This window comes from Channa argus, chromosome 6 (genome assembly GCF_033026475.1).
Source record: "Channa argus isolate prfri chromosome 6, Channa argus male v1.0, whole genome shotgun sequence".
NCBI lineage: Eukaryota > Metazoa > Chordata > Actinopteri > Anabantiformes > Channidae > Channa > Channa argus.
Window position 1 is genome coordinate 28696916 of NC_090202.1, and position 27851 is coordinate 28724766.

The window sequence follows — 27851 nt, forward strand, 5'->3', positions numbered from 1 at the left end:
GTGAGAGGAAGAGGTTGGTTGGATGTTGGGCGGAGTCTGAGGAGAAACAGAGAAAAGAGAAAAAGCTGCCGATCCTCCTCCCGCTGCCGTTGCTGCACGGATCCAAGGACAGAGACACGGAGACACAGAGGCAGACAGGGGGACAGCTAGAGGGCAGGCAGACAGCGGAGCACACACGGACCGACAGCCGGGGAGGATGGGCCGGCGGAGCGGCCGTCGGTAGCGCTCTGCTTACGGGCACAGAGCTCCAGGATGAGCGTAGCGCTGCAGGACCTCCGGAACACCGTGAGTATACACACACACACACAGAGCAGCAACATGCACGCGCTAGGATGCATGACAGGCGCAGGAAACGCGCTCCTCTTTACCCGAAACACCGGGTCTGGGTTCGGGTCTGGGTGTGTTCTGTGAACCGCCGCCGGGAGCTGATGCTGATCAGCTGTCAATCACTGTCCTATTGACTGACAGGTCGGTGGTCGGGTGTGGGTGTGTGTTTATCTGCTGACGTCACTGATCAACAGGCCGATCGATCACTTATCGCCTCGATACCACTATATAGACAGAGCTTCTACATGATCCAGATCTGCAGTTTGCAGAAACAATAAAAACCTGAATGTTTGTTTGGAGCTGTGAGAAGAAAACTGACCTGTCAACAAGTATAAAATAAAAATCTATTCTTCACCAGGAGAATAATCGAAAAATCATTTTTTTTATGAGGGTCAAGAGAAAACTGGAACCAGAGGAAGAATCTTCATCCCTGATTTGTTAAAACCTGTGAAAGTTCTTCTTTTCTCAGTTAACTTATAATGTGGTGTGGAGCAGGACAACGAAGAACAGGTGGCTGTCGTGTGCTCAAAGCTGTTTCAGAAACAGGAAGTGGATCCAAAGCAAAACCCCTGAGGTTCTGGTCCTCTGTGGTGAGAAGCAGCTGGCGGTGAGGATCCGATCTGGTTTATGAGCAGCTATAATGAATGAAATGTTGTTTCTTCATCCGCTGACGTTTTAAATCCATTTAATTAGAAACAGGCCAGAGCAACATCTGACTTTGATTGTGTTTTACATCATCTCTGAGACCTAAAAACACTGAATACATGAATGAAAATATGAATCACTTTGACAGAAAAGGTCTTTCTTTCTCACTACACTGAGCTTTTTTAGTCTTTGGAGGGAACAAATCGTCGCCTTAAACCGGGTTTTTTCTTTTCCACAGCCAGAGAAGCAGCTCTCACCCAGGAAAACTGGTTCGAAAGCTGCTTTCTGGTCTGGAATTGTAAAGTGCTTACATCAGGGGCTGATTGCAGGATTACTGTTAACACCACCAATTAAATCTTTTTGGCCATTTTAAAGTTGTTTTCAAACCTGTACTTGGTTGTAGTTTTAATCAGTTTGTAAACGGTCATTGTCCCCATCAGGTTACAGGTGTATTATGTGGTCCATTGCTCAAATGAACTGCAGATATGGAAATCAGCTTGATTCAATTGAACAAGGACTGAAAACACTGTTAAACAACATAGTTTGTCTGATCATATATCTGAACTGCCTTTAGGAGAATTCGTGTTTGGATGCCAGTCTCCACTTCCAAAGTCCTGAGCAACAAAAAGATGCTGTAGTTTCCCACTGCTTTTGTGTTTTTGTCAGAACATCCACAGAGGCTGAAACCAGCTGTAATCTGGGCCCAATTACTGGATCCAGAACATGTGATAAGACTTAAGAACGCTAATGGAGCAGTCGCCTCGTCCTCATTGAGGACACAACACCTCATGTGTTTGTGAACAGCAGCTCTGAGCTAGAGAGGAAGAAACTTGTAGATTTAGAAGGATGGCAGCAGGTAAACATCGAGAATCACAGGCTGGATCCACGTTGAGCATCCTGTCTGCAGCTCACTGTGACAGTTGATGTTATCATCACGGGCTGGAAGGATATCTGGTCAGTTTCTTTTGTATTTGTGATTTTTTTTCCATGAATTTTTAACATCCAGTCGCAAATAGCTTAACTTAGCTTAACTAAAGAAGGAGCATCAAATCACAAATACATAAGTTATGTGATAAGTTTTTTTTTAATTTCCCAAAGCATAAAGTTTCTCTGATTAGGTTCACATTTGTTTCATGCACTTCATGCAGAAACTGTGTTAAATGTGTGTACAGGCAGGTTTTCCAACAGTAATGCACAACAACTTCATCTCTCAGTGGTTTGAAAGCTGGTTCCTTCAAGGAAACCAGTCCTCAGTGCAGAGTTCCTTCCAGGAAACAAAGTGATGTGGGCGTCACAGTCGTTTAAAATCCCACAACAGGTTCAGGGAGTTCAGGGAGCAGAGACAGAAGCAAACAGGCTAATCCACATTTGTCTCTAACTCCACAAATGGAGTTAGACATTTTGTCTTCACTTGCAGCAGAATTTTCATCATTAGTCCTCATTTTTCTCAGATCACATCACGAAGTGCCCTTGAGCAAAACACTGAACCCCAACTTAGCTGCTCCCACTGAGTGTTGGGAGCTGCATCAGTGTGTGACATTGTGATGATGGGTGAATAAGAAGCAGTGTAAAGCGCTTTGATTATCAATAGCTAGAAAAGCTCTATATAAGTGTATTTACCATTTACATTTAATCATTTAGCAGATGCTTTTATCCAAAGCGACTTACAAGTAAGTCTCACTTACATCCATGGTGTAAATCTCTAAACCTAATCAGTTCCACCACATCCTAAAGATGCTCGGTTGGATAAGATCTGCTGACTGTGGAGGGCAATTAAGTAAAGTGGACATTTGGCAATTGTCAGTCTTCGACAATGTCATGAACCCAGTTTGAGATGATTTCAGCTTTGTGACATGGTGCGTTACCCTGGTGGAAGTATGGATGGGTCCACTGTGGTCATACAGGGATGGACGTGGTCAGCTACAAAACCCAGGTATGCTATGACAGCTAAAAGATGCTCAGTAGGAACAAAGGGGCCCAAAGGGAGCCAAGAAAATATCCGCCACCCCAATAAATCACTGACAACTGGAACTGTTGATGCAAGGAAACATAGATCTATGGTTTCATGTTGTTACACAGAATTTGGACTCTACAATTTGAATGTTGGAGCAAAAAATCAAGGCTTCTACTGTCCATTTTTGGTGAGTTGATGACAGTCATACACTCAGTTTCCTGTTCTTAGCTGACAAAATCCGCACCCAGTGTGGTTTTCTGCTGCTGTAGCACATCTTCTTAAAGGTTTACCATGTGTGTATAAAGATGCTCTTTCTCATACCTCTCTTATAAACAACGATTACCAACAAACCAACAAACATGATGCTCATTTTGAACTTCAGCAGATCGTCTTGACCACGTGTCTAAATGTTAAAAGTGTAACATCTCTAAACCGTCCTCCTGTGCCATCACTTCATCTTTTTCTAGTTAATCTTCACATTAATGACATTTTCTAAATAGTCAGACTTTTTATTTTTTTGATATGGCACTAAACACTTAGAAGAAGAATGGAAAGCAGCAGACTTCATTTCTCTGATGTGTCATCATGCTGTCAGGTGTGTCAAACCAAACCGGGGTGGCATTCCTCCTGAACAAGCAGAGCCTCGTAGGCTGCAAAATATGAGAAGCTGTGTTAGAGAAGAACTGGTGATTGTTACGTTTGTGATTCATCTACTAATTATTTAGAATGTGGTGAAAGAGTTTTTCACCACAGATTCAATTACCAACAGAACCAACCCCCCCCAAATCAGGATGACTGTAGATGAATCCATGATCATAAAAGTTCAGTACTGGCAGATTGTCTTTGTGTGAATTTGCAGTGTGTGTCTGTGTGTGTTTGGTTGGGCAGGGTTGACGGCTTCCTGTCTGCAGCTCTGGGACTTCCTGTCTTAAGATGCCCAGTTTCCATCTAAGCAACAAAACAAACCAAGACCATTCCATCCATGTGACCTTTGCTACTACTGCTGTACTTCTGTGTGTCTGTGAGACCCCACCTTCATTGTCTCTATCTTCATTATCTTTCACTTTTTTTCTTTTTTTAAAATGTACTTAATGCTATAATTGAATAGTTTACAAAAGACAAGTACGCAGGAATAAAGTACAATATATAACTAATTTAAACAACAGTAGACTGAGCCCCCAGCTTACCAACAAACTTTGGCCTATCAGTCTGTAATAATGAAAATAGTTTACACCTGGATGGTAATTGTCCCACCTTTTGATGTCTATTAACCAGTACTTAGTTCCTGCACCCAGCATTTTGTTTGTTAGTTTGTACATTGTACAAACAATGTACATTGCTGCTTAAGTGTTTGTTGAAAAAGCCCAGGAGGCCTTTTCACTATTGAGTTTGACTCACAGTGGCAACTACTAGATGGGTCACCCTGCTGTTCTTAAAGTTTATGACTTAGTAGCAGAAGCTTATCACCAAAGATTTAGATCACTTAGGAAACATAGGCAGACATATTCTGGGTTTGATAAAGATTTGACGACTTTTTGTCGGTGTACTACTTCACGGGTAAAACATTAGAAAACCCACAAGATCGGATTCAACTTGAGCAATTTAACATTGCCAGAACGTGTGGTGACATATTTGAATGAACAAAAAATGTGCAATATTACAGAAGCTGCTTAACTGGCAGATGACTTTGTCCGGACCCACAAGGTTTATCTTGGTGAACATCTTAGCTGTGGGGATGGTGGCTTTACAGATATGAATGGTGTACACTCTAGTAAGTTTACTTCAAAAGTTGATTAGAGTTTCAAGTAAAAAGGGATCCCAGTCGAGTGTGTAATTGTTTTGGTAAGGCCCATTGGGAAATTTTACTCAATTCAATTTTATTTATATTGCGCCGATTCACAACAAAGTCATCTCAAGGGACTTTACAGAATAAAGTCAAGACTGTAAAGATGTATAGAGAGAACCCAACAATCAAGATTTTTGGGCCCAAATACTATGACTTCAGTTTTGTCTGAGAAATTGTGGGACATCCAGGCCTTTATGTCTTGTAGGCTTGAGAGTTCTGTTTTCAGCAGTTTTTTGAATACTGGGAGAGAGTCAGCTGAGCATGCAGAGTTTGGTAGCTCGTTCCACCATCGTGGGATCATTGCGCTAAAAAGTTTTGCTTGGTGTCTTCTGTGCTGTGCTGGGACCACCAGACATCGTTTGTTGGCAGACCGCAGCGGGCGGGAAGGATTGTAGACTTGAATGAGTGAGTTGAGGTAAGCGGAAGCTGTCGAGTTAACCACCCTGTGAGCAAGAGACAGAGCTTTGGTTCTATAGATAAATATAGCTGGATATCATCAGCATAGCAGTGTAAATGTATGGAGTGTTTTCTAATAATGTTGCCTAAAGGAGACATATATAAAGTAAAAGGTATTGGTCCTAACACAGAGCCTTGTGGAACTCCATAGCTAACCTTTGTGTGCATGGAGGATTCATCATTAACATGAACAAATTGAAATCTATCAGATAGATAAGATTTAAACCAACCTAGTGCAGTTCCTGTAATCCCAATTTCATGTTCCAGTCTTCATACAAATTATTCCTGTACAGGTGGTCGCACAACTGCTTTGCAACTACTTTTGTTCAGTGTCCAGTTTTGCAAACCAAAGATAAACTGATGTAAACTTTACATCAAACAACTAATCCTGTGGCAGTTGCTGCCTCTGTGTAGGCCATTGCAGCTTGGAGGCCCTCACTAAACCCTCTAGATTTCTTCTTGATCAGGTTCAGGTGCTGCCTGAGGCTGCCCCGATTTTGGAGCAAGAGAAGCAAACCTCTTTATTATTAGGATAGATTGATCCAGGCATATGCTGATGTTTTTGGACCTGGTGCTGGATCAAGTGTCTACGGGAATCTGTAATTTCCTGCCCATGGATGAAGTTCATGTTATTTTGGGAAATGATCTGCCTGGTGAGAGGCTGGGACCCAATGTGTCTTCAAATCCTCAGATGGAGGAAGCTCCATCTGGAAAGTAATATTGCTGAACCCTGTTCTTCTAGCTTGGCTTCACCATGTCTGTTAGTGAAAAAAACAGGTTTGACCGTTAGATCTGTTGTATAGATTTTTGCCAGAAGAAGTCATTGATCAAGCCTGACTGTTTTCCTCTACCTTGTATGGAAGATGGTGTGGACCAAGTAGGTTCTGCAAAGGTTGTTAGTAAGTTTGACTTGCTAAAAGGGTATTGGCAGGTCTAGAGCTAGAGAAATAGCTTCTATTCTTATTCCTACAGGACTTTACTTATATACAGTCAAGCCCTTTGAAATGCACAATACTCCAGCTACTATCCAATACTTGATGAACAAAGTTGTGTATCTATAGTTTAGATGGATGTGCTTTGTATTTGGGCAAAGTAATCTACAGTGTCACCTGTAGCATATTCAGGCCCTGTTTGATCTTTTGGCCTGAGCTAATCTGACCTGACTAAGTGTGAGTTTGCCAAGGCCACAGCCGCCATCACATCTGCATGCTGAGTGTCTCCCTGTGTCTCACCTCTCATTCCCTTAATCATTACTTTATCTTCCGTGCTCGTCTCAAAATGATTGGGAAGACACTTGCGGGGTGAGAGGAGACAGGTGTTCACGTCAGGTCACTGCTCATCACCACCTTCATCATCATCATCACCATCATCATGATCATTATTAATAATTACATTTATTCATTAATTATTTATTTTGATATCAATTATTTAGTTAATGTTTAGCTGCATTAATTGTTTAAAACCTTCAAAAACTAGAATTTTAAATCCATAAGCGTGAGTTTCACAGGAGTCTGAGACATTTCCTGTTAGTCTACTAAGTCCACTAAACATGTGGGTTCTAATGAATGGACTGCAGGTGGGTGGGGGAGGGTATTTGTTCTGCTGGAGGTCAGAGGTCGCAGAGGATGTGGTGATGTGAGGGTAGCCATGGTGATGACCTGCAGAAGCAGAGGTCATCAGTTTGGTTAGATGTGCTCACTCACTGCCTGCAGCTGATGTTCAGCACTGAGTCTCTGCCGTTTTGTTCCCAACTGATCCACAAACTAAAATGTCTGAATGATAAATCTCGATCTGATTTATTTTCCAGATTGGCCGGTTTCACCAGCTTTTAAAGACTTTTTGAAGTAAACAGGTCTATGTGCGGTCAACATGAGACCTACAGGAGACTCAGATCATTCGGAGCATCTTTAGAAATACTGAAGTCCTAAAACTCAGTGTGGGAAGAAAAAATCACTTCCCTGATCTACAAATGTATTTTGTGAGATGTTTGATTGAAAAAAATCAGTGGACAGTAACAAACATGATCTGTCAAGCAGTAATTTATTAGAATCAGGTTAAACTTAAACTTACAGTAAATAATCCAAACACAATCTGCTTCCTCTGTCTGTCCTCCTGTTGTCCTTCTGTCTTCAACATAAAGCATCTTTTCTGTTAATTTCTCTTTGTTTTCACTGTCTTTTTGTCTGTATCTCCAGCCAAATTCATTTTTAGTAAAATAATTTACATCTTTTTTTTATTTTACCATTTTTTGCATCATTTTGAATTTGAATTATAGAAAACGTGTCCCACACAGAACAATAATGTGTTTATGCAACAGACTGTGACACTATGATGATGGTTTGTGTTGTTAAACTGCGAGAACTGTGTCTCTGTAATAATTAGACCCACAGTCTACAGTTTAATGTGATCAGCTCAGGGACATGCAGGAGAGAACAGGGACAGGTGATACATGAAATGGTTCATCCACAGAGTTAATCTTAAGTGAAAATAAAAACAGTTTAACGTGACGTTGGATGACGTGTTGAGCATTTTGTGTTTCTCAGCTGATGTCTGAGGATCAGGATGAGGATGATACATCTATGGGTACAAAGCAGTGTGTTAGTAAAACTCTTTGGTTACCTGGATCAGCTTTGGTGGACAACAAAGCAACAAAGGTGATGATATCATCATGAGACAGCTGGTTGTTTCATTATATAAACCTCTAAGACCTCGATGGTGGTTCAGTGCGGGGACATTTGAAGTCAAAGCTGTTGAATCACAGTTTGATATTTGACATTTAGCTGCAGAAAGTTTCACCTCTGCAGAAGTGGAAACTGGACTTTCCATAATTTAGGTAAATTTGCAGCACATAAACAGTTTTTTAGTTGCTGACTGCTGCTCTTTTTCACCACGGCTTAAATTATGGGACATTGAGCTGATGTCTGCATTTGTGTAGTGTTTAACCTCCTTTTGGATCAGGTCCAGTGACTCTCAGGTCTGTTCAGGGTGGGTTTCCTGAGATCACATCAGATCAGGCCTGTTTTTTTTTTTTCTTTTCAATGTTCGATAGAACAAATCCAGAAACCTCCAGAATTATGGAATCATCAGTAGGTAGAGTAGCAGCATCTACCAGCGATGTTACCGTCTGTATTTTATTATCAGTGACATCACTTCATGTTTCCTCAGCGAGCCAGAAGCCCCCTGTGTTGGCCCCCACTGCATCAGCAGTGAGGAGAGGAGGAGGCTGTTCCTTTTGTGTTCCTTTTTCTTGTCTCTAGTTGGATGCAGTGTCCCCCCCCCCCCAAACTCACACAAATAAGCTCAGGACATAATGTTTCCTTCAGTGTCAGCAGTAATCCAGCATCTGACGGTTTCCATGGTTTCAGCAACAGAGGAGCTGATGCTGAATAACTTGGTTCAGGCTTTAAACAAATGACAGACACTGGGCAGGTTTGTCAATTGTAATCTGTCTCCAGTTTTCAGCACATTAGTTTTGCAGTACAGATAAATGTCCAAACTGGGGGAGTTTTACTTTACAAGACGCGGCTGCTGATTTGTTAGTGTTGCACCATGTTCTTCATACTAATGCTTCAGGACCAAGTCTAAAAACGTGATCACAGTTTAACTTTGGATCAGTTGGATGGTAAAGATAAAAACAACACTTGGTGGCCACCCTATGGCCTTTTTTCCACATAAGGAGAAAAAAAATCATAAATATGTGTTAAATCACACGCAGCCATATGTTTGCATTCAATAATTTCCAAAGCAGCTGCCATTAGGAGCCACAGCTGAAGCTCAAACTGGATGACGACAAACTGCGTCTAAATTTGTGGAACAATTTCAGAAAAATGTTTTTTGAGATGTGTTGCTGCCATCAAATGCAAAATGAGCTAATATTTTCCATGAAATGGTAAAATGTCTCAGTTTCAACATTTGATATGTTGTTTATGTTCTATTGTGAATAAAATATGGGTTGGTGAGAAATCATTTTATTCTGTTTTTATATACGTTACATCGTCCCAACTATTTTGGAACTGATGTTGTACATTTCCATATTGTTCTTTGTCCTTCTTGTTGTCTTTTTCATTGTAGAATCACAAAACCCAAAGTTACTTTTCTCTCCTTGATAGATTTGAGGATACCTCCATATTGTTTGCAGAAACCGTATTAGAACTGTCACAAACCCGACCAGAGGCCCTTAGCTGTGGGGTCGGCTCCACATAGAAGCTAATTGACCAACCTGGACAGTATGAGCAGGTGTTTTGACTTTCTTTTGTCAGATTCATAGGTTTTTGAGTTGGACTCTGACTCATAAATGTTTGGATCTGGACCCATGGGGATTTTGACAGACTCATTGGTGTGTTGATTCAAACTAGCGGGTGTTTTATCTCAGACTTGTGGTTGATGATGTTCCTCTCAACTTGGACTCCTAGATTGTTGTGACTTAGACTCATCCATATTTGGACACTTGATGCTTTGATTTGGACTCCTCGTGTTTACCACTTAAAAAAGTGAGATCATGTCCAACTGTTATTTGACCAAACCCCTGCTTGTATGTAAAGTGGCCCAATGAGCAGCAACTTCAAGATCTAATGAGTTGTGACTCATGTGTTTCCACTGTTTGATTTATTGTTGTATGTCTCACCAAAGTTCACTGATGTGGATTTATGGATGTTGAATGTTGCTGTGGACAGCATCCTGATGTCTGCAGCTCATCTCTCTGTGTTTGCTGGTAAAACACAGCGTGGGCTGAAGTCATAAATGTTAAGCAGCTGCTGCGCTTTAATGTGAAATGACACGATGTTTGTCTGCACACGCTCAGTGATGCTGCAGACACTAGATGACCTCCTCTCACCTCAACTCTTATCTTTTCTCCTTGTTAATCTGAGCTTTTCTCAGCTGTCTGTGTCAGCGTCCACTGTGACGTCTTCACACCAAACACCTTGACACTCAAACTCTTTTACTTTTTCACTTCATATTAAGTTAGAGGAGTTTTTGACCTCTGCTTGTGTGATGCAGCTGTTTCCTGTCAGTGAGGCTCTGTTGAGTTTTTTCAGTTCACAGATGATGTGATAAACATTTCTGCAAATCGTTTATCTAAAAACACACATGGATGTTTAAACAACAATAAGTTTTATACAGAAGAAAGTGAAGCCCGGTGGTGGAGCGGTTAGTTCAAAGTACGAAGGTCCCTGGTTTGACTCCACCTGTCAGCTGCAGCCTTTCTGTGCGGAGTTTGCATGTTCACCTTGTGCTTCTGGGTACTCGTTTATTTTCCCACAGTCCATGCATGTTAGGTAGGTGGGGTAGGTAACTGGTAACTCTAAATTGCCTGTAGGTGTGAATGTGAGTGTGAATGATTGTTTGAGGAACTTTAAGGAACAAAAAGTCAGAATACATGGCTCACACGATATTCTGGAATGTGGGGTGTCCACATGCTGTACGTCTTACTCTGATAGTCAGACTTATAGGATATATAGCATCCAAGTGCATAGGGGTCAAACACGTTGTGTGTGTTCCTTTTTATTGATGTTTGTTTTTATGCTAAGCTAGTTTAAAGGTGGAGACGAGCCTGATATCCTTAGCGCAGCGTGGTTGTGGAGAAACTGAGGTGACTTATTCAGTGTTTGTTTGTCTGCTGTGTTTGTGTGTGAGGAGGCTGTGAGGGGACAAAGGACAGATTTCACAGACAGACAGACAGATGTTATATAAGCTGCAGTGAAGTCCATTAGAGCTGAATGGAGATGATTCGCACACATTATCTAATTACACACACACACACACAAACAGTGACATCACCCTCTACAGAGAGATATAGCACACGCTCCTGTCTCCTAGCAACTCCCCCCTGTCTCCCCCTCCGTGTGCGTCATCAGAGAACAGAGGCGGGCGAGAGACACTGACAGAGGCTGAGAGATAGACGGGCAGGCAGACAGGTTTCAGTGAGTGTGTTGAGGAAAGAAACTGTTGGAAACCTTTTGTTTCCTGCAGGACATCACACAGCAGCATCAGGACACTGAGACTGCAGAGGACTCAGAGGAACTCCACCCTTCAAACCAGGACTGGCTCTGAGACAGACCTGCTGCTGCTGTGTGCTGGACACACACTTAATGCTCTCCTATCCTAATCACTCAGTGATGTGTGTTTTGTTGTTTTTCAGGTCTACAGGTTTAAAGGCTCCACAGAGCCTCCGAATCATCACTGTATTCTCACAGAAAACAGAGAAAGACATTAAGTAAACAGCTGAAACAAATACTTCTCCTACATCACAGTATACAGTACTTGGAGAGAGTTGTGTGTTCACATTTGTCAATTCCTGGTAACACTGTTGTTGTGTCGTTACGGTTTTCAGCTGCAGCTTCTTCCAGGCTCTTCCTCCCTGTGTGAACCAAACGCTTCCTGGGTGTCAGGGAACATGCATCACTACACATCGCTGACATTGGTCCGACCAAACCAGATTGACTCCAACACTCATAATGAGACTAAAGACACTGGGTTGCCCCCAGTCTGTGGGTGTTTGGACTTTGGACTTACAGACCCACAGACCCACAGACTTGAACTCACTGATGATTTGAACTTGTTGGTGTTTTAAATAAACGGGTTTTCTGACTTGTCCCTGACTTATTGTGGTGTTGACATAGAGTCATGGCTGTTTTGAATGACACTCTGACTCGAGTGTTGTGGCTCGAACTCACTGGTGTTTTAACTCAGCATCTTGCATGTTTTGACTTGTTAGTGCTTTGATTGGAATTTGTCCCCAGCTTGTGGATGTTCTGAGCCACATTTCTTAATGTTTTGATTAAGCTTCAACTCAGTGGACTTGTCTAAAATCATGTGTCATTAGAAACAGGAAATTGTTCTTTCCTAAATCTTGCTCTGATCATTGCACGCTGGGGCATTATGAAGCCTCCAAAGTCTTTGAAGCTTTTACGTTACGTAAAGCATTAAATATCTCGATATTGGTGTCCATATAGTTCTGTCTTCATGGTGTAGTTGAATGAAAGCAGATCACCTGAGTCACTGGGAGCCTTCACATCACGTTTGGATCAGGAATCTTCATTCAATCTGTCCTTTGTGTGGATTAAAGATTTGTCCAGAGCAGCAGATGTCTCTGTCTCTGGGTCCTCCTGTAGCAGAGCTAACATGCTACATGTTGTAGCTGCATTAGCCTCTGCACGCCTGAGCACTGCAGTGGTTTCCATAGTGACCAAATGCACGTGAACTCTGCAGCTGGTGGAGTTTATGAAAGTTGTTCCTGAGTCTAAAGTACGATCAGTGTGTGTTTGTCTCTGCAGGGTGGAGGCTGGACTGTTTATATTTCTTCCTGAGGCAGCGAGGGGGGATGGGGGTGGGTGGGGGGTGTGATTGTAAACAGAGGAAGTGGAGATTTATTTGATCACAGTTAAATATCTCCTCATGCTGAGCCTCAGTTTACTTTATTGTCCAGGTCGTTTCTTCTTGTTCAGCCTGTAAAAATGCAACTGAAACCTCTGATGGTCAAGTTTGTTTTTACTAGATCCATAGATTCAACTCTAAATACTCTTTATGTTTTAGGAACATGTTGAGAACCAGGACGCTCCGAGATGGAAGAAACACTCATTTACTTAAGAAAAAGTATCACTACCACAGTGTAGAACTGTAAAATGTACTTATGTAAAAATACAGTTGTTAACTCAAACAAAAACAAAGTAGCCAAAGTAAACATACTCTTCCTGCAGAATGTCACATAAACATCAGTAAATATGATCTATGTATTAATGTGTTCATCAGCTGCAGCTGATGTTAACAAACTGTTTTGATGATGGTATGTTCTTAATAATCAGACTTTATCTTACTTTATGTACTGCTTGGTGCCTGCTGAAGTTCACAGTATGGCTTGATGATTATACAGTATTTGGTTTTAATAACCAGACTCTGAAAAGTCAAGTGGTGGAGGAGGTGGAGAGGTCGTCCACCACTCCCACAGTTGTTTGTTTGATGCCTGGCTCCTCCTGTCACATGTTGAAGTGTCCTTGAGCAAGAAACTGAACCCCAACTTAGTTGGCCCCCAATCAGTGTATGATTGTGAGTGTGAATGGGTGAATGAGAAGCAGTGTAAAGCGCTTTGAGTGCCAATAGGTGGAAAAGTGATATCTGTAGTTATCAAATAAATGTAGTACAAAGTAATAGAACATGGAAATACACAAAAGTACTTTCCTTTTTTTTACAGAGTACTATGTAGTAGTTTATCAAGTAGCAAAATGTATATAGAAATATGCAAAGAAAAACTAGTAAAGTAGAAATAAGCAACAAAATAAAACGATATGCAAAGTCAATATAATGTGTACTTCTTGACTACAGTGTGATAAACAACACACCTCACTGTAACTAAACAATGAAACATTAGATTTTACAAGAAGTGAGTCTCTACACAGGGAAATGTCAGTAGGAACCAGATGAAGTAGATTCACGGTCAGTGAAATGACACATTGAAGAGGCCACTTTGTGCTTTCTGACTAACAAACTGTACATTAAATACACCAGGAAACAAAGATATTTGCTAGTCTGATGTCGTCAGTCATCAATGAGTCATCTGTCATCACTGAGATGCTGAAAACACAGATAGAAATAAAAAACACCTAAATCTGAGCTTTTGAAATAATGAAGACGCCAAAAATGTTCTTTCAAATTCACCTAAAATGGCCAACACTTAATCAGAGTGAACCAGAACAAGAGGGATGGAAAGTTTGGAAGAGAAACTAACAGGAATTGATGACTGCAGCTTCTTAGTGTGGGTGTTTCCGCAGTGACCAATGATCAGTGGGAAAAACATGAAGATAGTTTAATGTCAGGGACAGGGGAGTGGTCCCTGACCTGCTCTCTGCTGGGCATTCATAATACACAGGCCAGTATGTGAAGTACAACTTCAAATAGGTGGTGGACCCATCAAAGAATTATGTAATTCTTGTTTAATTTGTCCCCAGTGTAGTTACTGTCTCAGTGAACAATAAGGACTCTGGTAAAGAGCAGATGTTGCCATCGTTGCTGTCTGAAGCTTCCAGGACCAGACATCCTTAAGCATGATCCTAAAAACAGCAGCCAGCCTCACACACCTGCTTCCACTTCACTCGTTACCTCGCTAACACACATGCAGGCTGTGGGCCTCCTCTCCTTTCCCATTTTAACCCATCGACTCTGTGGGAACCTGGACCTCCTCAGCCTGCAAACCTGCTCACTTTTGGATACTTTTGGTAAAATTTGTTTGTCTTTGCCTCATTATGTCATCCACACAGAAAAGCTAGAAACCAGTACACTGCAGATCATAACCGCAGACATCACTGGTTTTATGAAGGTTGATGACCACGTGGCAGTGTTGAAAAGCCCTGTTTTCTGTTTCCTCCCTGCGGATTAGATTAGATCAGGCGCTTTTCCTCATTTATCTGTGTTAGCGAGGACATTACTGAAAGTCTCTGTCTCTGCAGATGTCCAGCTATAAACGAGCTACCTTGGAGGAGGAGGAGGAAGTGTCGGACGTTCCAGTTGAAGCAGGCTCATCTCCGGACAGAGTGGAGGTCAGTGAACGCAGCAGATGCACCATACCAGGGACGGGGGGGGAGGTTAAGGGGAAGAAAAAGACAAAAAGGAAGACAAATGAGTCAAAGATAGACATTCAGTAGCTGATCAGGCACAAGGTCAAACCACTGTGTCTGTGGGAAATGAGGTTTACAAACAGAACCTGCCGCGTATAAAGAAATCTGTTTAAATCTCCTGAGGACAACAGGTCCCAGGTGGATTCCTGGATTTACAGTGGTTCAAATTCCAGAACACAGGAGCCAGACCAGACAGAAAACACAGCAGGGGGTCAGCTCTGTGTGAGTCCACCACCACCAAAGAGGAGCAGCAGGGGGAGTCTGGGGGGTAGACACTCAGTTTGTGCAGGACATGTCAGGACTAGGACTAAACGGGTCTAGGAGGTGAGAACAGAACTCATGGATACATAAGTGGTCTTACCTGTTAGAGAGAAGTTGCCCAGATTGAGATGGGTCTTGGGACAGGCTGACACTGTCATCCAGGACTCTGTCTCCATTACTGTCCCATAGTTGTTTCTAGTGTCTTATTCATCACAGCCTCAGGATTTTTACAAAGACTGGCTCATCTTTAGAAGTTTGGACTGAGAAACTGGAGACTGACTGGAAGCTGCAGTTTGACTGAATTCGGTCTCTGTGTCTCAGGTGGGCTTCAGAAAAGGAGGTGTGGACATTTTTGGTAGAAGGACTCAGCTGGAGGTCCTGCTGTCAGTCCTACTGCTAACAGCTCTGCTGGCCCTGCTGGCCTGTCTGCTGGTTCTGGGACTGGGATTCAGCTCAGGTAACTAGACACATCACACCTGTCCTTAAATCTTCTACACCCTTTTTTTGTCCTATTTTCTCCCTCTTTTTTTTTTCTCTTCCTCTTTTCCTTTTCCACATTTTTTTATTTCTTGACAACCTTTCATCTTTACCTCCTCCTTTTTTACTCCCTTTCCTTTATTCCATCCCTACCTACTGGTCTCTACCTACTTCTCTCCCAGCCTCCTGTTTGTCTCCTTACTGCCTTCTTTCCTTTTTCTATTCTACTTCCCGTCTCCTTTCCTACCTTTTTCTACTTCATTCCATCCCTTCTCTTCTTCCTTGCCTCCTCCTGTCTTTTCCACTGTTACCCCCCCTCCCCTTCATTCTCTGACTCCTCGTTTCCTATCTCAGCCCATCCCTTCCTTCCCCATGTCCCTGCTTCTTTATTTCTCTTCCTTTCCCACTCCAACCCAACCAGTTTCTTTCTCCCATCCTTCCCTGCGTCCTCCTTCACTATCAGCAGTTTGTTATAAAACCTGAAACTTCACTTTTCTCTCTTCTTTGGCTCATTTATTTAATTATTTTCTTTCCCATAATGCCGTGCAGACAATGAACGTGGACTGTGCTTGTCAGAGGCTTGCGTGACAGTGGCCAGTCAGATGGTGGAGGCAATGGACCGCAGTGCTGACCCCTGCCAGGACTTCTACCAGTTTGCTTGTGGAGGCTGGATCAGGAAGAACCCACTGCCTGATGGACGATCGCGCTGGTCCACCTTCAACAGCATCTGGGAGAAGAACCAGGCACTGCTCAAACACCTACTGGGTAAGACAGACCTCACTTGAGCTTTGGCCTGTTATCATAGGGGGTGGGGGCCGTGTCCTGAGTCCCATTTCCAGTGTTCCAGCATTTAATGACAAACAGCAGGACACATTCTGTGGCTGTCTTCTCTTCACATGGAGTGGACAAAGGTGGAATTTGATCATGAGTAGAATCTACAGCAAATTATACAGGACATTCTTCTGTCCGACCTAAAAACCCTTTTTGAGAAATTGAGATTTAAACATTTAAAATTTAAAACGAGCTAATCAAGCCTGAACACAAAGTTTATCTATCAAGAAAAATAACAGATGAGCAAATGATGAACATGGAGACAATGGAATTTGATGCTTTTTAAGTTATTAACAATGGACCAAATTCTACATTTGGAACACAATTTACCCAAAAGATGTGGTTTGTAAAATCTTCACATGGGGTTTTGTAAAGCCTTGAATTATTGATCTCACAGTGTGGAAACTAAGATTCTGATGAATTTAGTTGAAAATAGACTTTTCATATTTATGTTTGGTTGTTCTTTCCCCTGTCTGCAGTTTTGTACTAGGACAAACGTCCCTGACTGACTCAACAGGGTTGAAATCTCATCCTGACTTCTGCCCCTTGCCTCTGTGGGTGTGGACATAGTCCAATTGCACTCTGCTTTAGAGATCAGTAATGTTTTGTGTGTTTTAGAGAATGGGACTTTTAATGGCAGCAGCGAGGCAGAGAGGAAGACTCAGTCCTACTACCTGTCCTGTCTCAACACACAGAGGATCGAAGAGCTGGGAGCTCAGCCGCTCATAGACCTCATCACAAAGGTAACGTTCATTCACTATGTTACCAGAGTAACCCCATCACTTAGGTGTAACCCCTTTGCATGAATCTTGAAAAGTCTGATTTTTATCTGTTTCTCAGGCCAAGTGCTTAAAAACCCAATTAAAACCAACAGTACAGGGGCCTAAACTCTGCAGGGATGGAAAAGTAGACACTTATTACATGACAGAAAATACAGGTATATGATTTGGCCTTTTAAAATGTCCCAATAACCAGAAAATCTCCTTATGACACGATGCAAACTTAGAAATTAGAAATAACTCATGCCTTCTAGATTTGATTAAAATATTTATATATATTTTGTATTTTTATTAGGTGTTCATTCACAACTTGTTTTTCTAATATTTTCATCACCAAACAAGTTGAGATGCAACTGACTTAACTCACTAAAATTTTTTATTGGCGATCAAAGATACTCTGTACCCTTAACACAAGATTTTACAAATGCTTACAGTGTGTTTGTCCAGTAATGAATGTGTTACCTTGTGTGTAGATCGGGGGCTGGAATATGACTGGTCCCTGGGAGAAGGAGAACTTTATGGAGGTTCTGAAGATGGTTTCCGGGCCGTACAGAGCTCAACCTTTCTTCAGTGTCGGCGTCAGTGCAGATCCCAAGAACTCGAACAGCAACGTCATCCAGGTAATCCAGACCCAAGGTCACAGACAACCACAACCAGACCCCAGACAATTTAATAATGAAGATGCCAGAAATGCAAATTTAAGAGATTTTGCAATGTGAACAGCTTAATGACAAAATGTGCTGGTAAAATCTATTCACAATGATTGAAGGTTCCGGGACCTCTGCTCATTGGAGACGATGTAAATCGGCCTCTATATAAATCTGTGATGCTGTGAATGCAAAAAATAATTTAACCACTTCCCTGTGAAGTTTGTGCAACTTAAAAATCATAAAATCACAATTCATCACAATTTAAATATCAGTGTTAGTCCTAAATCCCAAAGCTTTTGAAGTTGCAGCTGAAATGAGCCCAGACATTTCAATGGGTCTGGGTCAAGGTGCGTCTGTCGGTCCAGGTGCTGCAAGTGGATTGGTCGAAAGCTTACAACACGGATGTTTCTTCAGCAGTTGCATTGGGGCTTGTCACTTCTGTGACAATTCTCTGGTTACGTGTGACCTGGTCATCTCCTCCACAGGTGGACCAATCAGGGCTTTTCCTGCCATCCAGAGACTATTACCTCAACAAATCGGCCAACGAGAAGGTGAGACTTTCGGCTCCAGTGTTGACTTGGCTTAAGAAGAACTGGCTGTATAAAGAAGGAGTAGCAGGCCCTAGTGTAAATCTGTAGTTGAACTGATTTTACTAATGCGCTTCCACTCATGCAATCTGCCCGTTCCAGGTGCTGGTGGCATACCTGGACTACATGGTAGAGCTGGGGATGCTGCTGGGTGGGGAGAGGAGCTCCACACAGCTTCAGATGCAGCAGATCCTGGAATTTGAGACAGCGCTCGCTAACATCACCGTCCCACAGGACCAACGCCGTGACGAAGAGAAGATCTACCACAAAGTCACCATTGCTGAGCTACAGGTGAGGTCCACTACACCTGAGAGGATCCACTGATAAGAACCTGGTGTTTAAGTTTGAAAATGAGCAAAAAGTCAGTGCTTGCGTGGGTTGGATTTGTTGCCAGACCCTATTGGGTGTGACAGGCCTGTATCAGGGCCAAAGTCAGTGTAGACATAACCCCGGACTGAATGCTCCACACAGGATGCTGTGACACAGTTTTGTTCATTTGGAGAGAGCTGGAAAGACCATTTCTACAATAAGTGAGCTAAAACCTGAAGTGTCCACACCAGGTGTTTCAGCTCTTCACTGAGATCTGTATAAACTGTTTAGACTAACTGGACTGGTGCTCTAGGTGGTTTGAGTTGAACTCTCCACACAAACAGAGAAATCTCCTGAGTTGCTTTTTTTTTTAAAGATAAAAAATGCAAAGCATTCCTTACAACAAAGTTAATATCTGCTGATCTTGTACTAATAAAAGGATCATATCACTGAGCACACATGCAGCAGGTATGTGTGCTGGTCCTTGTTTTTCTGCGTTACACTTCAGGATAAGCAGTGATGTAGATGTGTTCTCTGTAGTCTGGGGCTCATTGTGTTGTACTGTGTCTCTCTGCTTCAGGGTTGCAGATGCTTCTAGGGTCACCATGGTGACTGTTGCCATGAGCTGTTGCTATGAGCCTGCATCTCTGAGAGAGGGTTAGATAACAGGTTATTATATAAACATGGCTGATATGAACATAAAGGAGACTTCAGATACAATGTCTGTCCATTTTACACCCAGACTAGTAAAGTGACAGTAGAGCCGTCAAACTACTGACTTTGCCGGTTACATAACTGATTCATGTTTGAAGCCGTGTGTCTGGAAAAACTAGAGAACAGCTCACACCTGGAAAAAAACATCCAATACAACCTTGATCATAATATTTTGTCCACCCCATTCAAATCAGTGAGCTTAAACTAAATGACACCTGTTTGTAAAATGCACTGCTTGTTCAACAGCTGCATAAACTACATCCTCCAATTGTCTAAAGTGACATGAATGCCTTCATTTGTCTGAAGTCCAAGCTTTGCATCAGAATTTAAAATGCTTCTAATGATTGACAACTTTAAAAGGCATTGCTCTTTTCTACATGTCCCTAAACACAACTAACTAAAGAAGTCAGGGGGCTAATGCCTTTTCCTCTCCTGTCCTTTCTGAAACAACCTCCCACTGACATCAGTCTGACTCTGAAGGTTTCCAGCTTCAATTAGTGGTTGGTGCTTGTACCTGAATGTGCAAACTCTTCAGCTACTCTGTTAAAATAAGACCAACCTTAACCAGCAGCAACATTTGAGTGAAGGGCATGTTAATGTATCAATGATTATAATCTGATGTCAGACTGCAGTGGCTCTAATGTGAACATTCTGCACAGAGGAAAAACCTCTTTTTCCTAATCATGGTTTTCTTTAACTACTTTCTAAGCAGCTAGAAAACAATTTCTTATTGTCTGACTCAATCTGTAATATGATGTAATGCTTCATATAACAGATTGAGTTTGTTTATTAGACATTTGGTTCAGACTATATTTATACAAACATATTGTTGCTAAAAGTTTAGTGCAAACACTGAGTGCAGCCTCTTTGCACCTGCTTCACCTGTTTGTTGCAGAGTAGAGTCTCTGGTTTTCGACTTTTTCACTGTCTGAAGCTCCAGCAGACAGCAGGGATTAGTTTTTCATCTCAGCATCTGACCCACCCCAGGGGCTGCAGTCTGTTTCCAGACTGAGGATTACTGCTGACACTGACCCACAGATCTGGTCCAGACTGGACATGAAACTCTCCTGGTTCATCTTCAGTGCATAATATCTGCATCTCATAAACAAACATGCTCTCTGCAGTTCAGCTCACTAATTTAAACATTATAAAACAAAATGTTGTTTTTGTTATGTTTGGGACCAGTTGGTAACTATGGCAACAGGTCCTGAATCTGACCAAAACCTGGCTAACGTGGGTCATTTTTCTCAGTTCAGCTGCAGGTTCTAAAGTGCTCTGAACTGGTCAGGATCATTTAGCTCAAGTCGGTTAAGACTCGTGGGCACTGTAACACCTGGAGTAGTCCACTAAAATCTTAAAACATAGGAGCTGATTTAAGTGAAACTCAAATCCCATCTGTAGGCCTAACCTTGTTAAGTGGTCTTTAGACTGTCTTCTATTTTGGCCGTTTATGCTTTCAGCTACTGGCTCCAGCAGTGGACTGGTTGGACTACCTGCTATCTTCACTGTCTCCTCTGGAGCTGAATGACACAGAACCTGTGGTCCTATATGCCAAAGAGTACCTACAGCAGGTGTCTGACCTTATCAACAAGACGGACCGCAGGTCAGAAAACACTGTCTGTAGGTGTAAATGTACAGTCCAGAAAAGAGAAACCATAAGCATATACAGTCCTGAAACCCATTTACACATGATGAAAACTGTTAACTGGTCTCTGCTCAATCTGTTTATCCTTAGTCTGTTAAACAACTACATGATGTGGACACTGGTTCAGAAGAGTGTGGCTGGTTTGGATCAGCGCTTTGAGAACGCTCAAGACAAACTGCTGGAGAGTCTCTACGGAACTAAGAAGGTTCTTACACATACTACCCTTGATAATACTGCTACTACTTTTAATACAAGTACCACTGCTAATGCTGTTATTTCTTTTACCACAGCAGGTAAAAAGTCTTCTAATGACTAGAGATACTGCAGTTGGTAATGTTCCTCCTTGTCAGTGGTTCTGCAGATGGAACTGTAAACTTGTTCTACTTGGCTTAAATGTTTCTGCTATTTTCTGACTTTGCATTTACTGGTTTTTGGACTCTGGGTAGCTATGCATGTGCTAATGCAGATACTTGTTCTATCTTTAACTACTTGGCTGCATTTACAGTATCTACGGAAATCTGGCTTTAACTGGGCCTGATCTGAGTGGATTCAAAAAGCTTCATCAGATGTATTTCACTTCTCAGTGGATGTGTTTGTTCTGGACTTCAGAAACTACTTTTGTGCTGGTGCTAATGGAAAAACTGGTTCTTCCTACTCTGCCTTCACCTATAGCCAGTTGTGCTCCTTTCTAACTGGTTCTACCCGATCTAACGGGTTCTGTTTCGTTGCAGTCGTGTACCCCGCGCTGGCAGACCTGTATTGGCAACACTGATGACACCCTGGGATTCGCTCTGGGAGCGCTCTTTGTTAAAGCCACCTTTGACAAACACAGCAAAGAGTTTGTGAGTCAGTGTTTACATCTGCAAGAATAATGATCCTAATCTTGTTCCTACATCAGGGATGGGGGGTCCTGAATCAAATACAGGTCTCCTCTGTGTAATCTTTCCTTGTACCTGTCTGTCTCTCAGGCTGAGGAGATGATCGACGGGATCCGCACAGCATTTAAAGATGCTCTGGACCAACTCAGCTGGATGGACGACCAGACAAGACAAGCTGCAAAAGACAAGGTACACAGACACACACACAAGTGGACATGTAGACCAATAGGTGGAGGAAAATCTGCTTATTGGTCTGATTCTATCTACCCCATTAGGCAGATGCAATCTATGATATGATCGGATTCCCTGAATTCATCCTGGACCCCAAAGAGCTGGACGATCTTTATGATGGGGTAAGTGACAACTGATGATTTTCTGACCTTATGTAATTAATGTAAAGGAGGTGGGTTTGGGTTGAAGTTGCAGGTGATCTGCTGCCCCCTGCTGTTGAACATCATGATACACATGGGCTTTAACAGCTCTGTTGTGTCGTTTTAGTATGACGTGTCAGATGACAGCTTCTTCCAGAACATGTTGAACTTCTACAACTTCTCAGCTCGAGTGATGGCCGACCAGCTGAGGAAGACTCCCAACAAAGACCAGTAATACTAACGCAGACCAGTAACACACTCATAAAGGGCAGCTGCACTCACTGACAAATGTTGTGTTCATGAAACCTGTTTAGCACAAGTTTGTCCTCACTGGCTGAGGGAAATATTTTTATGCTTTTCTTTGTACGGTAAACTTGGAATGTGCTGTCAGGTTATTTGTCAAACAATATTCTCCAGACCCACTCACCTTTGCCAACTTTGTTGTGGATTTAGTTTTATTATGTATAACATTTTGAGAATTACTATATAATTAAGATTTGATGAACTCAATCAAAAGCCAATTATATCTAACTGACTGAAAAAGATTTAGAAAGATGCACAATTGTCTTTAATTCCCTTCAGTGAATATTAAACCAAAGCTGTGAAGGCAGATGTCATCAAACTCTGAGGTTTTGTTCAATTACACATCAATCAGACTGAACTGACCTTACTGTAGCCCTAAGGTCACAACCAGGCTTTTTGATGGACTGGTAGGACCATGTATTAAATGTTCCTCTCATTGTTTCCTTCAGGTGGAGTATGACTCCTCCTACAGTCAATGCCTACTACATGCCCACTAAGAACGGCATCGTCTTTCCTGCTGGGATCCTACAAGCTCCCTTCTACGCCCATGACCACCCCAAGTTGGTTTACCTCCATGTCTACCTGTCTGTAACTCTGTTTGACTAAATTGAATTGAGTGTATTTGGCTGCATTAATAAGATGTCACAAATCTATTAACAGACTAGATTGTGATTAAGGTCCATTTTATTCTTAATCTTGCTCTGCAGAGAATGAACCCTTTAGAATTTAATTTGGGGTTTTGTTTGTTTTGTTTCCTTTCATGACAAACTTCACATTTTAAACTCCAACTGTTCAGATTCTATGACTGGGTCAGTCGTCACAACAATGGGCCTCATATTAGAACCAGATTTGCTGTTTAATGGCACAAACAAAGTTTGTGGTGATCAGTTTTTCTAGAAATTTGTGTTTAGAGCAGCATATAAACTTCGATTTAATTCTAGACTATCCTTACAGTGAAAACACTTGTTTCAATTAAAGCTATTTTTGCCTTGATCCAAATCAAAATTTCTTTTGAATATAATACAGAATCTTTCTTACTTGTTAATGGAATTGTGTATATACTGTATCTCTTGTCTCTCACACTGAAACCAGCAGGATTTGGAGGTATGTCTTTAACCCAGTCTGTGTCCGTGTGTTTTTTAGGGCCTTGAACTTTGGTGGAATTGGAGTGGTGATGGGTCACGAGCTCACTCACGCCTTCGATGATCAAGGTGAGTTGAGATCACAGGTGTTCACTGTGACTGTGGATGTTAATAGAGGACCACACTGGCCCTGATTAACTGCACCAAGACTTTATTAGAATGATTTAAACTGGTAATCGAGTTTATTCAGAACACACCTTTATTTAATTAAATGGTCTTTCAATCTAAAATCTGGTTTAGTTCAGTTGGTGCCACACAGTTCCATTGTTCTTGGAAACTACGAAATAAATCAGAGTTCCACGGGTGCACTGGGAAACAAGTTCAGCTCTTTTAAAATGTATTGTCAGTTTGTTTACTTTTGTTTCCTTGTTTGATTGTTGATTATGTGGGGCTCTTCATTCTGATTGATTCAGCCTCACACTTGTGCTGGGAAACTACATTGCATAATTGGGTTATTGCTGATAGCAGGGAGGTGTAGAAGGGTTATAATATGGATGCTTCACTTCGACTGAGTCAATAGTTTAATGTGGATGTTTGCTTTACAGATGTCTGATTAACATTATTACTTAGATGCTGATGTGGTTTTAAAAAAATCTGTAAATTATTCCTTTGTTCATGTATGACTGAGTTGTCCTGCTTTGCATTAAGATGCACCTTCCTTCCTCCTCCAGGTCGAGAGTATGATAAAGAAGGTAACTTGAGGCCATGGTGGCAGAACTCCTCTGTAGATGCATTTCGTCAGAGGACAGAGTGTATGGTGGATCAGTACAACCGCTACACGATCAACGGAGAACATGTCAATGGAAAGCAGACGCTTGGAGAAAACATAGCAGACAATGGAGGACTGAAGGCAGCCTACCATGTTAGTATGAAAATCACAAACTACGATAAACTGAACTTTCCTGTCTCCAACTACTGGTCCAGTATGTTAAACCATCAATTATCTCCAATGTTAACAAATTGTGTTTTCTCCTTCAGGCTTATCAGTCGTGGGTCAAGAAGAAGGGAATGGAGAGAAGACTTCCTGCTGTCAACCTGACCAATGACCAGCTTTTCTTTGTGGGATTTGCTCAGGTAAACGACTCAGCAAAACCCAGGAGGGATTTTACAGTATAATCGCTTTGGTTTCTATTAATGACACTGTCTGTTCTGATTGGGGTCATGTTATATACTGATGACATTGTGATTGACCCACCTGTCACCACCAGATCCAGTAACAGTCATATCACAACTTGGCCTTTTAATTTAATCAAAATGTATATTCCTCTATCTTCTGCCTATGTCTTGTTGGGTAACATTTTTAAAAATGGGCCTTTTTAATATCGTCAAAGATCAATAGCTTTCAACCTGGTCCTTCAGGGGTCACAGTGGAATGTGTTCCGCATGTTGATTTGTTGTGAGCTTTTACGTAGGATGCCCTTCTTGCCGCAACCCTCCCATTTTATCAGGACTTGGGGCTGGCACCAAGGTGGGTGGGATTTGAGCCCATGTCCTTCTGCATCCAAAACTCAATGCTCTACCACTGAGCCATTAGGCCCACATCAAAACACTCATAATCTTTTCACAATCTGTGTTGCACCTTTCTTTTGTTTGGACAGTTATTCCTTTTGGACAAATGATGATAAAGGAATAAAAGATTAGTGATGCCTTAAAACAAAGGTCACAAACTCCAACCCAGGAAGCTGTTGTTGTGCTATAGGAATAGTTTCTAAAAAAAACAGAAGTAGCTAAGCATATTTGCACTTCAGCTACAATGTCCTGAAGCCAGTATTTTAGATCCCTGAAATGTCTGTGCTTAATACAAGGCTAAATTTATCAGTAAACTCCCCACTTTTGATTTTTATACTTATCATAATTGAGAGAACAGCCTTACTGTGTCAATTTTTTATGAAACCAAACAAAACCTTTTAACCTTTGAGTCCAAAATAATGAGCTCTCTGATAGTTGGTAGTCAATAGTGCAACATTTTCAACTCAACTGCACATGTCTCTTGAGGAATCTTAGCCCATTATTCCAGATCATCCACATGGCCTTGAGATGTGAGGATTTTTCTTGGCTTCTATTATTGTCTCCAATAAGATTGGTTTTTCCATCAAGTCTTCAAATGCCACTGATTCTGTTCTTTGGAGCCCCTTAAATTCAGTGGTGATTGTTCAGGTGAGATTTCAAAATGAGGGGCTGATAATTTTGACCACCTCAATATTCACCAAATTGAGGTATAAAGCAAATGTAAATATTTACTCTACAGTCTAAAATGTACCAGACGGGGGCTTTCCCAAACATTCTGTCTGACGTCTGGGAAATGTTCCATGGTTCCTAATTCCGACATTAACTGTATCAGTCCTGTTAAGATAACGCTTTTGTATTGGAGGTTAACAATTGTAGGTCTAGTGTTGAAGTTATGGGACCGTGGTGTAGTAGCTTCTACTACTGTACTAATATTTAGGTTTAAAAAAAAAACAGGTGAAGACTATGCTGAATAAAAATATATTGAATTTTTCATTTTTTGAACTGAAATCTGAGAGAACCAAAGCTACCTTCTAAGTTGATCTTATCTGTGCGTTTTAATCCCCAGAGCATCTGGCTGCTCTCTAGTTGTCATTCAGCTGCAAACACGTGTACTGATTTGTCTAATTCTTACATTAGCAGTAAAAAAAAAAAAAAAAAATCACTATAGCAGCAGTTTTTACTTTCTTCTGTGTTTTTCAGGTGTGGTGCTCTGTTCGAACACCAGAGAGCGCTCACGAGGGCCTGGTGACAGACCCTCACAGCCCCCCCAGATACAGGGTCATCGGCACGCTCGCCAACTCTCCAGACTTCAGCCGCCACTTCAGCTGTCCTGTAGGGACGCCCATGAACACGGGGACACGCTGTGAGGTCTGGTAGACAAACAGACTGAAGACCATCTGGTCAGGGTCCTTCTGCTAGTTAGGAAACAACGTGTCAGTTTAATTTCAATTTATTTGATTAATGGGAGAGTTTCTGAAATGACAGCAAGGTGGAGTCTTAATTATGAGCAGGTTTTTAGGATGTGGTGGTGATTAGGGCTGCAGCTGTAATCTTCAGATAAGATAAATCTATTAGACGATCAGACGGACTTCCTGTCTGGGAACTGAAAGGACATAGTGGACTTCATACAGAGACATGAAGGACTGATTATGATGAAGAAGCCACATCGGGCTGACTTTTCTGATTTCCTCTTTATTATATTAATTATTATTAATGGGCTTTGATTTGTGTGTTGTATGAACAAGCTCGGCCTCTCTTTGTTAACATCACTGTGATAAAGTCATGTGTCTGCGTGCGTATAAATCACTGTGGATTATCGGAGGAAGCTGTTAATCCAGGACTGCCCAACCATATTTCAGTCATTATCACGATCCACCTGAATTTAAGTCACTTCACTTGTACCATGTCTTATATGAAGAATGTTGAATATGATTAACATAGACAAACGACCTCAGGAGTGTTCAGACAGAAAGTTCCAATACAATAAAGTCGATACCAACATAAAGTCCTGCTCAGTTTGCATCAACCGCTGTCACACACAGAACTGCTCACATTAAAGTCTACACCTATGGGACATGAGCAGTATTTTTCTCCACGTTCCCGATGTGCACCACGTGGACACGATCAGGAATCTCAACCAGGTGATTAATTAGCTTCCATAATTCCTCACTTTTAATTGTTAGTGCAGGTTCCTGTTTGACAGCAGATGGAGCTCTCAGCCTGTTTACCTGGACTTAGTGCTGTCGCAAAGCCGACTTTAAACTCTGTGTGCGCGCGCGTGGGGGGTCGCGCTTTGTCTCCTCACAGTCCGATCCAGTATAACTCCTCTACATGTCGCTGTTTGTTCAGCAGAAGAAGCTGCTTCCTGTCCACAACATCTCTTCTCCTGCTGCTTTGGCTTTGAGGACCAAAATGGCTTTTAGACAGTGAGGACATTTTCGCTGATTCTCAGTTGGTGCAGTCATAGTTGTGAAACATTCAATAAATCTAATAAGTTTTAATTATTAAAGTGCCCTTTACTGAGCCTCGAGTCAGAGCTGCTGCCTGTAAATCCAGAGT

At 41.8% G+C, this 27851-nt stretch overlaps 1 protein-coding gene across 3 annotated transcripts; it reads left to right on the forward strand.

Moving 5' to 3' along the window:
* Positions 1-27297, forward strand: ece2b (endothelin converting enzyme 2b). 3 transcript variants are annotated; one of them, XM_067507396.1, is made up of 19 exons: positions 1-285; positions 14669-14758; positions 15419-15554; positions 16124-16339; positions 17024-17148; positions 17658-17804; positions 18320-18385; positions 18524-18712; positions 20905-21047; positions 21180-21294; positions 21821-21931; positions 22058-22156; positions 22243-22320; positions 22466-22569; positions 23091-23201; positions 23785-23852; positions 24455-24645; positions 24762-24857; positions 26493-27297. In XM_067507396.1, the coding sequence occupies exons 1-19, from the start codon at positions 253-255 to the stop codon at positions 26667-26669; spliced, it is 2295 nt and encodes a 764-aa protein (XP_067363497.1). In that variant the 5' UTR covers positions 1-252; the 3' UTR covers positions 26670-27297. The 3 variants fall into 3 exon arrangements, with proteins under 3 accessions (XP_067363497.1, XP_067363496.1, XP_067363499.1); XM_067507395.1 differs by having other exon boundaries at positions 21180-21293; positions 21817-21931; XM_067507398.1 differs by lacking the exon at positions 1-285 and adding an exon at positions 10486-10504 and having other exon boundaries at positions 21180-21293; positions 21817-21931.
* The last annotated feature ends 554 nt before the right edge of the window (positions 27298-27851 follow it).

Excerpts from the sequence above, each read along its gene's own strand:
- ece2b (XM_067507395.1), top strand. The coding sequence starts at position 253 with ATGAGCGTAGCGCTGCAGGACCTCCGGAACACC. Across the intron at positions 286-14,668 it reads TGCAGGACCTCCGGAACACC|ATGTCCAGCTATAAACGAGC; the intron begins GTGAGTATACAC and ends CTGTCTCTGCAG. Across the intron at positions 22,570-23,090 it reads AAGACTCCCAACAAAGACCA|GTGGAGTATGACTCCTCCTA; the intron begins GTAATACTAACG and ends TGTTTCCTTCAG.